Source organism: Pinus tabuliformis, chromosome J (assembly GCF_031772625.1).
Source record: "Pinus tabuliformis cultivar Carrire ecotype Pingquan chromosome J, CPIR1, whole genome shotgun sequence".
Lineage (NCBI taxonomy): Eukaryota > Viridiplantae > Streptophyta > Pinopsida > Pinales > Pinaceae > Pinus > Pinus tabuliformis.
Genome location: NC_142295.1, coordinates 871,835,535 through 871,847,631, shown reverse-complemented (window position 1 = coordinate 871,847,631; position 12,097 = coordinate 871,835,535). Strand labels below are relative to the sequence as shown.

At 40.0% G+C, this 12,097-nt stretch overlaps 1 protein-coding gene across 1 annotated transcript in view; it reads left to right on the top strand.

Annotated features, from left to right (window-relative positions):
* The first annotated feature begins 2,833 nt into the window (after positions 1-2,833).
* Positions 2,834-12,097, top strand: part of LOC149229453 (cystathionine gamma-synthase 1, chloroplastic-like) — a 53,687-nt gene continuing 44,423 nt past the window's right edge. The window contains 2 exon segments of the mRNA XM_089378656.1: positions 2,834-3,299; positions 3,302-3,466. Of these exon segments, the coding sequence (XP_089234782.1) occupies positions 3,044-3,299; positions 3,302-3,466 (421 nt within the window). The 5' untranslated portion in view covers positions 2,834-3,043.

Sequence of the window (12,097 nt, the reverse complement as noted above, 5' to 3'; positions counted from 1 at the left end):
GCAATTCATGAAATATATATGCAATGCCCATGATGTGGCCTCCATACTGCTCCAATGTGCTCCTTTAAAAGATGCATTAACATCTCCTTCAATCCAAATTCCATCCGAATGTGCAGGTGCCATTCAAGAGATTTGTTCACATAACATCCCTGGATGCAATTGTAATTGCGTTGTATTCAGGACAGTCAGAGATATCACAATCTTACTTGGTAAGAGGATGCCTGGAACACTACAACAAGTGCCGGATACCCTGTGCATACTGCCATCTCTGCAATGCATAAGAAGTGGCTGCCATTTGTTCAATCATGTGGGGGACGTTTCCAGCGTGGAATTCCCTGCAGTCTGTGAAATGCTTGATTTTGAATTTAAGCCACCCATCCAAGAAATCCCTATTTGTATCTGCATTCCACTGCATCCTGCAACCACTGATGACTGGACAAACCTGCTGATGAGATCTTTCAAGTCTAAAGATCAGGAAGACAGAGGAGCCATAGTCATGGCTTCTGATGCCCTGGAAAACTACCTGGATCAGAGGAGAGGAGGTAGACTGGAAGAAGTATTCTATTGAATAAAAAAAACAATTGTGTAAATACAAATAACACACCCTACAAAGTGATGTCTTCTTGACTATTGATCAATATGTATGATTTTCCTTTCACAGTTCTTGTGTTTTGATTCTTTATGAATAGGAATTGATTCATTCAACTAAAATTGGTATTGTTGATTTTGATGGTACTTCTGTCCTCCAGCTTGATGATTGGGTGCTGTGCCGAATTTACAAGAAAAATGGTCATTCTCAGAGAGTACAAGGGGTAGAACAAGATGAATCACCAAGTGCAGATGAAGTGATGGCTTCTTTCCCTGATATTGATCAGCGAAACAAACTGCAACTGCCCAAAATTGCCTCTTTTAGTGGGTTGTTGGAGAGTGACGATCCTTTCATAGATGGTTTTTTAAACGATGAAGCCATGCATGGCAATGGAAACAGCAATAGACTACCTCAAGTCCAGTCCTCCATCCTCTCTCACAACAATTTCAGCAATAACAATGACAACAATAGCGATTTCCGATATGAAGTTGCCCCAAAACAAGAAGAGTTAGCAGTGGAGAATGACAACAAATTCAATTCTCTCAAGAGGACCCTCTCCTTAGCATATGGGGACGATGAAACCAACCCTGCAAAGAGATTCAACAACATGCAGAACAACTACAACTACAACGTCAAAAATAATGTTTCAGCCTTGCTTAATTCAATGCAACCCAATCAAACTTTCCAACAACAGAACTTCCTAAGCACATTGAATGACAGTCAACAGAATTTCAGACTTCCCTACATTCAGAACATGCATTGGACCACCTAAGCAACTGCTCATCACAGAGATTTTGAATTCTTTTCAACAGAACTAAGATTGGTATACGTCAAAAATTTCTGGATACTAACTCAAAATAGATTGTTCTTTCTACAACTGATCTGTATAATAGTTTCTACGGTATACATGAAAATTGTCATAATTTGTGCATGGAATGAACAGTAGCAGCTTGCTATATTCTGTGTATAGCAATAGGTATATACAATCAGTGTATCAGGTGCAAAGAAACTGTCTATGGCTTCAGGCCTTTATTCGTCAGACTATTGTATAGTATTTGGTTCTCATTGGTTGGCCACAGGAATCCACAATATGGTACAACAAGTTTTATTGGACGTATACTAATATAAATAGTGTACCTTTTTATGTTTTTGGCGACGATAATCCTTGACTGTTCATGGTTCCAATTGGATTTATGGTTTAGCCAAGGTTACACCATTTTGGGTTTCGTAATATACTCGCTAATCCTAGAATGTTCATGGTTCCACTTGGATTATGGTTTAGCCAAGGTTTCACCACAATCCAAGAGATTTTGGCTTTTGTAATATAGTCAACATTAGAGAAAATACAAACGACCCGGAATATCAGAGAAAATACAAATGACCCAAATCCATCAAAACCTTGAAAGTTTGTTCATGAACTCTCCGAATCTGGTATAAAACGTGTACTGTATTTGAAACTTCAATTTGCCATTAAATTAATGGGACATGAATTCCCACAAAGGAGTTCAAAAAGGTGAAATTAAGTTGAGCTTTCAACTTGTCATTCAATTGATGGACACTGAATATTAAATATAAGATAAATATATAGGAGTAGCATATGAGTGTCAGTTTTATAAAGAAGATTCTTTTTATTATTAATAAAAATATAGATAGTTTCATTTTAAAGGGTTATAAATATGAGTTATAAATACAAGACTTAAAGGGTTGTAAATATGAGTTATTAATTGTTTTTATGCAAAACCTGATAAATAGCAATTTAGCAATTTCTTTTTAATTGAGTGACTCAAATTCATGTTTCTTTAGGTTGAAGGTAAAGCCACTAAAGTGGAAAAATTTGTGATGCCAATAATCAGAGGGATTGTGATAAGAAATTTAATATTCCAAGAAGAGGAGGTAGTAGTAGATTCTAAATAAATTAGCAATGCAACAACATAAATGTTTGCAACAAATTTAGAGAGATCCACCTTGTTGAATAATGCACACACTACATGGATAATGGATTTCTGCACTTTATGCCTTACGGCGTTTCCTTTGCAACATCTGGTGCAAATGCTAGTTATAATTTAGAAAGCCAACCTATTATTTTGAAAATTAGGTGAATAATTTTAACTAAACCCCAGTTTAACCACAATGACATAAATAAAAACTAAATAATTAAACCCCAGTTTAACCACAATCACATAAATAAATAATTAAAGTATGTGAAAATAATATCTGACGTAGTGATAAGGTTGGAAGGTGGTGGGATGGAACGCAGAAAGAAGCATTCTATATTTCTACGGCGGTGAAGCAGAAGTAAAACGGGAAAAGTGGTTGAATCCAGTCGGCAGACGAGGCCGGACTTTTCGCTAGTGGTTTATAAATATCCAACAGCAAGACAAGGCCGGCGTCAGGTTTTCTTTTCTCCCACAGATCCGGCGCTGGAAATTGTCAGAGGGCCAAATTGTACCAGCCATGGCCGTGGCAAATGTGTGCATGATAATGGGAGCACAGGTTGCAGGCCAGGCGAGAGCGCCGCCGCTCTTCGAGTGCCGGGCGGATCCCTCGGGCTCTGCGAAATACGAGCGGTCAGACTCCCGGAGCTCCCCGCGGAAGGGATTCTTGAACGGGGCTGCCTTCTCAGGAGCTTCGGCGCCCCTGATTTTGAGGTTCCCTCCCAATTTCGTGAGGCAGCTGAGCATCAAGGCTCGCCGAAACTGTAGCAACATCGGCGTGCGCAGGTGGTGGCGGCTTCTGTCACAAATATTCCGTTGTCTTCGGCCCCTGCGAACGTCGGGAAGCCCTTCGTGCTCAACTGCAATAATAGTGTACAGGCCGATGGCGCTCTGCTAGAGAAGGACTTTATTACCCCCGATGGAACCCTCGCCGTCCATTCCGGTAAAATATTTTGCCTTCACTCTGTAATCTTTTCTCGTTTTAGCTCATTCCTCGGCATCTTTGTTTGCATTTGGGATATTCACGTGTCCATCCCTCCACTTAGAGTAAAATTAGGCCGAACTATAGTTATTTCCAAGGTCGGTAGAAGGCTGGGTTTCATGCTCTTGAAGAGGGCGAGGGTTGGAATAATGAGCAGCTAACATCTATATCGTCAAACATCTGTATTTGCATTCTATGCACGAATCTTTTGTCTAATATTTTAAGGCCCTTTTGCGGCTGCATTTTGGTGTAGATAAAATGCGATGGTTCTTTGCGCTCTAGTGTCTGAAAAATTAGCATGAATATTTGCAGTGTATTTGTAAAAGTTAATACGAATCTTTGTACTGTAGCCTGTCAACGAAGTGCTAGTTTTGACATATTCTCTTGAACCATATGATTTTGCAATTCTGACTTGGCCATAAAAAATATATCACTTTAAAAGAGGAAGCGGGTTAATAATTCTGAGCTTTAATAGTGATAATGTAATTGACCTACCAAAACGTAATTTATATATTTCACTAATTTTTATAGCCATAGCGGGCGATCGAAGATGTGATCCCTGTTTTCAGATCAGGTACAGATCGAAATCAAATGGGCTTGCTGTGAGCTTTTTTGAACTCATGTGAAGCAAATTCAAAGTATTTAAAAAGTAAACATGTGTTATTGTACTAAGTGAAGCAAAGATAACCGGAGCTATGTATTATGATACAAGCCTTTCATGTCTTTGTTTGATTTTTGATTGATAGGCAAACAAAATTCTATAGAGTGCTCTGAATAAGTGCAATCTCTTTGTCTGCAAAATATACTTCGCAATGAACCATCTTCTTTCATTCCTTCTCCATTTTGGACCATTGCATAATGGTTCATTTCATGTTTGTCTTTTGAAGTGGTCTTAGGTGTGACGTAGGGTAGAGTTTATTTCTGAAAGTCATTTTAGCCGTGACTGTATTCCGTCAAGAACCACTAGATCCACAATGCGTTGCCCAGAATTTGTAGTTTTGCATCACATCTGAGGTAATTTCAATAATTCAAAGTCTTTTGTTTTCTCATACTTGTAGCGTTTTCTTGATTCAGTTTTTGTAGTATTTGTTTGTTTGTTTTTTTTTTTTTTAATATTTTCGTGGATTTGTTGATCCTTGAAAAATTATTGATAGAGATTCTTGGAATTTCTATTATTTGTACTTCAATCCCTGACAAGTTCTCTATTTCAATGGGACCTGTTATTGTTTTTTATCAATATCTGATTCTTTGTTGGTTTGTTGCTCCATCATTTCTTTTTGTGACTTCTTTTCTTTTTTTTTAACTTCTTAATCTGTGACATCAAGTCTTGACTATTCTTGAGGTCAAAGGATAGTATCCTAACTACATTTGCTAGTGAGGTAACTAGATCTCCCAGAAACTGTGACAAGTAAAGCTCCCCTGTTAACCTACCACAAGTTCATTGGCACTCTGTGCATTTAGCCCTGTCACGTAATTGTTCTAGTATTGTGCTGGCATCTCGCTTGTAGGTTCCATGAAAACAAACAGGTGCAAGACTAATCAACTTGAAAGGCATTTAACCGTGACTGTATTTTGTCAAGAACTACTAGATCCATAATGCGTTGCCCGGAATTTGTAGTCTTGCATGACATCTGAGGTAATTTCAATATTTCAAAGTCTTTTGTTCTCTCATACTTGTAGTGTTTTCTTGATTCAGTTTTTGTAGTATGTCTTTTTTGTATATTTTCGTGGCTTTGTTAATCCTTAAAAATTTATTGATAGAGATACTTGGAATTTCCATTATTTGTACGTCAAAACCTGACAAGTTCTCTATTTCAATGGGATGTGTCATTGTTTTTTTAATCAATATCTGATTCTTTGTTGGTTTGTTGCTCCATCATTTCTTTTTGTGACTTCTTTTCACTTTTTAACCTCTTAATCTATGATATCAAGTGTTGACTATTCTTGTGGTCAAAGGATAGTATCCTAGCTACATTTGCTAGTGAGGGTAAGTAAATCTCCCAGAAACTGTGGCAAGTAAAACTCCCCTTTTAACCAACCACAAGTTCATTGGCACTCAGTGCATTTAGTGTTGATTTTTGGTAGCATCGGATGTGCCTTAGCCATGAAAACTGGTGGAGAGGCTAAGGCACATGAGATGTAGCATCAGATGTGCTTTAGCCATGAAAACTGGTGGAGAGGCCAAGACACATGAAATCTCCAAAACCCAGAAATCGTTTGGAGAAATTCCACCCGGATGAAGAGATATTAAAATAATTAATATTTTTAATGAGTTCCTATGTCTAAACCTAGGAAAATTAAAATATTAATGTGTATTAATATAATATGGGTGAAAAAGTTTTAAATAACGAGGATCAAACCAAATCTAATCTTAGCTGTTGATTAGGGACTTAATCTCGGTCGTTGAATTGTCAACAGGAAAAGTATAAGAGGAGGCTTGAGGGTCAGTTGGAGAATACACCAAGAGAGATCAAAAATTCGATTTTTGGGGGCGAGGTTTACTGAGGAAATTGAGTTAGTGATCAGTTGTAGCGAGGGGTAGTTCAACAAGGGATTTTGATCCAAGGCTGAAGAATACATACAAGAGAGGCAACACAAAGCTTAGGAGGGTTGACGTAGAGGCAAAGGAGGTAGGCACAGAAGCCAAAGGGGCAGACACAGAGGACGCAAAAAGCCGCAGAGGCTGACGCAGACATCACAGAGGGCTGCAGAGGCTGACGCTGGGCTAAAGAGGCTGCGCTGAGCTGAAGAGGCTGCGCTGAGGAGGTTTTGTGGGGCAGATTGAGAGCAAATCAGTCGGGAGAGGGTGACGTAGTTCTAGAGACGATGATGCAGTTCCAGAGGAGTGCTTGGAGCAGCTTTTGCTGTCCAGCACAAGGAACAATCAGTGTCACTGTGGGGTTGATCATCTGGTTGTTGATTTGTCGGAATATCTGTCTCTGGACAGAGGTATGCCAAGGATTTTCTCTGAAGGGTGAGCCATTTTTGGCACCCTAGTTGTATTCAGAAATCTGCTTAATAATAAAACCCTCATATATGTTGCATTGGTTTGCCCGAAGTGGGATTTTCTGGGGACAATTGCCCAAAAATAACGGTGTCACTTGCATTGTCCTAGTTTATTTCAGTTGCTGATCTGTATATCTGTGAAGACTGCAATTGTGTTTACTTCGATGTTTATGTTATTAAATAACTTGTTAATGTAAAAAACAAATAGGAGATAGTAAACTAGATATTGCAGTGGGGGTTTCCGATGTGTTAGATTTAGAAATTTTCACATGGTATCTGAGTGATTGCAGATCAAAGAGGATTGAAGACACCAGCTGAATAAATTTGAGAATTTGCAGTAGAGAAGCTGTTGTTCTGAGAGACAATGTTGTTTCAGAGCTGAAGAGGCAAGGGGAGTGACGCAGTGCAAAGAGGGTGACACAGAGGCTCACGCAGAACCTGTGTCAGCATTTTGAGCCAAGAGAAGGGCAAGCACAAAGGTAGAGAGGGGCGGAACAGGCTCACATAGAGCCACGACATCTTTCTTAGCTAGGAAGGATTGACGCAGTTGGTCGGGAGGAGCAGTTTTAGACCAAGCCGTGATTGCGCAGAGCTTGAAGGGCTCAGATTCTTTAATTGACAGAGCTAAGGGAGCTGTGCAGATTGTTATTTGAGGAGCTAGTGGGACGTTGTTTCTGTCTGTGCAAAATAGTGTTTAAGGAGACGGAACCAAGGTAGAGGGAAGCACTACCTTGACAGATTTCTAGCCAAGAAATCTAGATCGGAGTTGCAGCGACAAAGGAGGATTGGAGAGGAGTGATTCAATAGTTGGCTGGAGGATTACCAGGAGGGAAGTCGAGACTCAGAGGGAGTCTAGAAGAGGAGCAGAGATGGCAGTGAACGGATTGAGGGATCATGACAAATTGGACGGGGCTTCCAATTTTGTCATCTGGAAGGCCAGGATCCTGGCTTTCCTGGATAAGCATCGCATCAAGGACTATGCCTTGAAAACTGTAGCTGTCCTAGTTGACCCTGATGCAAATGAGAAGTATGAGGGGGGCATGGCGAAATGCATGATTTTAGACGGGGTCAAGGATCATGTAATACCACATGTTGCTGAGAAGTCAACAGTAAGGGAGATGTCAGAGACCCTAACCACCTTATACCAGGGCTCTTCTGTGCAGCAGAAGATGTTATTGGAAAATCAACTGAGCTCATATCAGATGCATAAAGGAGAGGAGATAGATCACTTCCTTCTCAGGTTGCAAGGAATTCACAACCAACTTACTTCCGTGGGGTCTACACCGATCCAAAGTTTATGGTTAGGATTGCTCTGAATTCCGTCTCCAAGGATTGGGAGATGTTTGTCCAAAGCATTTTTGGTAGAGCAACTCTCCCCAGTGAGGAGGAGATGTGGGTAGCTCTTTGACAGGAAGAGATCAGGAGGTTGACCAAGGGGGGAGTAGCGGTAAGGGAGTTTGAGTGAAGAAAGGAGGAGGAGGATGCGACTCTAGCATCTGCGGGACTACAGGGGGTTCAAAAGAGGAAGAAGAAGGACATCTCCAAGGTCAAGTGCTTCAACTGTGGGGAGCTGGGACACTATGCCTCTCAGTGCCCCAGGAAGAAAGGCAAGGGAGAAGCTTCCGATTGAAAGGAAACTCCAGCAAAGGTGGAGAAGGATGTCGAGATTGATGACGATTGTGCCATGAGTGCTCATGCACGTCTAGAGAAGAGGTGGGGAGACATCAAGTTGTAGTCAAGAGGACTCATGGAGGGCAGGATCCTTGAGGTGCCCAAACTCTTGGATCACATCTGGCTACGGGAGCCCTTAATGACAATAGCGTGATGGTAGGTGTCGGGTGGAGCAAGGTGTGATGGAGCGACAAGGTAGTGCTAGAGTGCAAAAGTCTGGAGGAGCATAGTGGAGGTTGCAGTAGTGCGAGAGGCACAGAAGAGGTGCAACGCAGTGGCAGCAGAGGGAGCACATGATAACAACAGAGGTGGCTTCAACACCACGAGGTTTCTAGACTGATCGGGATGTCAGTATTTGGGTGAAGTCAGTTACTTCTTGGTAACTGAGTTGTAGTGCAACAGTTAGCAGTGGCAATGATATAGGTAGCATGAGGCAACATTTTGAGAGGGAACTGCAGTACAGATGTAGCAATGGTAGTGGCAGTGTCATGGGCAACAGGACAGGAAGCAACAGTGTAGTCGATGAAGCAGCAGGCCAAGCATTAGCACAGGTACCGATGCAGAGGATCAGTGTGATGTTTCTATGGCGAAGCATTACTAGAGCACATTCCTCGCTAAGAGGGAGTGTTGATTTTTGGTAGCATCAGATGTGCTCTAGCCATGAAAACTGATGGAGAGGCTAAGGCACATGAGATCTCCAAGACCCATAAATCGTTTGGAGAAATTCCACCTGGATGAAGAGATATTAACATAATTAAATATTTTTAATGAGTTCTTAAGGCTAAACTTAGGAAAATTAAAATATTAATGTGTATTAATATAATATGGGTGAGAAAGTTCTAAATAACGAGGATCAAGCCAGATCTAATCTTAGTTGCTGATTAGGGACTTAATCTTGATCGTTGAATCATCAATAGGAAAAGTATAAGAGGAGGCTTGAGGGTTAGTTGGAGATACACCAAGAGAAATCAAGAATTCGATTTTTTGGGGCGAGGTTTGTTGAGGAAATCGAGTTAGTGATCAGTTGCAACGAGGGGCAATTCAACAAGGGATTTCAATCCAAGGCTGAAGAATACATATCAGAGAGGCATCAAAGTGCCGGAAGAGGCAGCGTAGAGCCTAGGAGGGTTGACACAGAGGCTAAGGAGGCTAGCGCAGAGGACGCAAAAGCTGAAGGGGCAGACACAGAGAACGCAAAGGTTGACGCAAAAAGCTGCAAAGGCTGACATAGACAACACAAAGGGCTCTAGAGGCTGACGTTGGGTTGAAGAGGCTGCACTGAGGAGGTTCTGTGGGGCAGACCGAGAGTAGATCAGTTGGGAGAGGGTGATGCAATTCCAGAGGAGTGCTTGGAGCGACGTTCACTGTCCAGTACAAGGAATAGTCAGTCACTGTGGTTTTGATCATCCGGTTGCTGATTTGTCAGAATATCTGTCTCTGGAGAGAGGTACTACTACCAAGGATATTCTCTGAAGGGTGAGCCATTTTTGGCACCCTAGTTGTATTCATAAATTTGCTTAATAATAAAACCCTCATATAAGCTGCACCGATTTTCCCGAATTGGGTTTTTCCGAGGACGATTGTCCAAAAATAATGTGTCGCTTGTGTTGTCTCAGTTTATTTCAGTTGGTGATCTGTATATTTGTGAAGGCTGCAATTGTATTTACTTCGATGTTTATGTTATTAAATAACTTGTCAATGTAAAGAACAAGTAGGAGATAGTAAATCAGAGATTGCAGTAGGGTTTCTGATGTGTTAGATTCAGAAATTTTCACATTTAGCCTTGTCAAGACTCACGCTAGTGTTCTAATATTGTGCTGGCATCTCGCTTGTAGGTTCCTTGAAAGCAAAAAGGTGCAAGACTAATCAACTGAATGAGAGTTATCTCTAATAAAATTCCAGTGCACATGCGTGGTGCACTAATTCATATTGATGGTAAAATATCATTAATCTGTGACGAGGAAACACAAGACATATGCTTCTGTTCTTTTGTGGAGAGTCATTAACGGCTTGACATAAAAAATTGGAATATTCATGCAACAATTTAACTGCCCTTTATAATTCATGAAATGCTGTCAATAATACAATTACTTTTTGTAAGTGTATTATATTGACTTAGGTCTTATAATAATGATAATATCTTATCATTACTACTACCACTGCCACGACCACCATTTACATCTCCCGTTATATTAGATATCACTTATGGAATATTCTGCTGATTAATATATTTACCTACAACACTGGTAAAAAAAACTTTCATGGAATGAGAGTGGGAGCATGCCTAACTTCATTACAAAAGGGCCTGGATCTTAGATTCTATGGGCTCACTCAGATAAAATCTCTTGAGAAGATATTAGGGAGCTAGATATTTTGCTTACATCTGTTTTATACCTGGTCTGTGGGCAGCATCCCTGACATGCTGAGGATAGTCGTGTGCGATCAAAACAATGTGGAGATCAAGTTAAAGCAAAAGTTGTCAATTCCATAATGTTCAATTAGCATTGTTAACCTTTGTGAATAGTTGATTAGATAATCAATATACTTGCGTCGCGCGATCTCCATATACCAACCGACAATTTTGTTCAAAGTCATAAAAAATTTCTTGTGAGTGAGGGCATTTGGTATCTATATTGGTCTTCTAGCCTCAACTACCAAGAGAAAGTTGATTGAAATTGGCCGGTAGAGGTTGTTACACAAGATTGTCACTCACAAGGGAATGAACTATCTGTTGGTCTGTAAAGTAATTTTCCAGGCTATGACATATATTTTGAAGAGGTTCTTGAAGTAAAAAAACTGTCCTATGATTTGTTCTTTGATGATCCTTTGGTCCAGATGCAACGGAGATAACATAGGGAATTGGACATGATGCATTTTCATGAGCTTTAATCTCTTCCAATCATGTGTAGCCCTACTCTTACAATAGCGTATCACAATATTGTGGTTTCCTGGCTATGTTGGCTTATAAAATTATCATGCAGTTGTGAACAATGTTTCATGCCAGAGTGTCGTGGTTGCCTTATGCTGCTAGGTTGTAGAATGAAATATGCTCAGTTAAAGATAGAATTGGCAACAACCAAGCTGGAATATGGATCCTACTACATACATTGTTAGATTTTCTTAAACCCCAGGGTAAGCAAACTTTGCACTCAAAGAATCCCTAAGCTACTAGATAGGCGAGCCTTAAGAGCCACAAAAAACTACTGTTCTAAATTTCTAATAATTCTAAAATCTGCTAACAGATATTGTAGAAAATATATAACTAAAACTCTCAGGTTTGGCCTAACTCACATCACTGTTTTAAAGCAGGAAATAGAATTACAGCATAATTGCTTAATGTCTGTCAAATACAAAACATAAACATAGTAGATTGACTGCCAAAACCTATTACTGCTTTTCCATTAGTTCTGAAATGAAATCTGCTACAGTAAAGTAATTCACTGCTTGCTGCTGAACTGAATAATTAAACCTATACCCTTACAACTAACTGAATTTAGACACAAGCTAAGTCACATGGTTTGGGTTTGAGTTCGGCAATGAATAGCTTCGGTTCGAGTTCGAGTTTGAATAATAAGAAGTCAACATCAATAAACCTAAAAAATGCTATCATGGACTTGGAAACTGCAATGATAGATTACAAGTTTGAGTTGTGACAAGAGGCTATGAGTTTTGAGTTATGGACTTGGTCAATGGCTACAAGGTTTGATGAGGTTCACTGAACCTCAATTTTTTTTTTGTTTGGGTATGTTGGCCAAATTTTGAATCTCAAGGTTGAAGTTCGATGAACCTTGTTACATAGGATGCAAACTACAATTAAAGAACTACTAAGTGAATTGAAACTAACACATGCATTTCCATGTGCCCTCTTTTAATTATAAACAACATGAAATCTCCTAGAAATGGAATCAAATGATA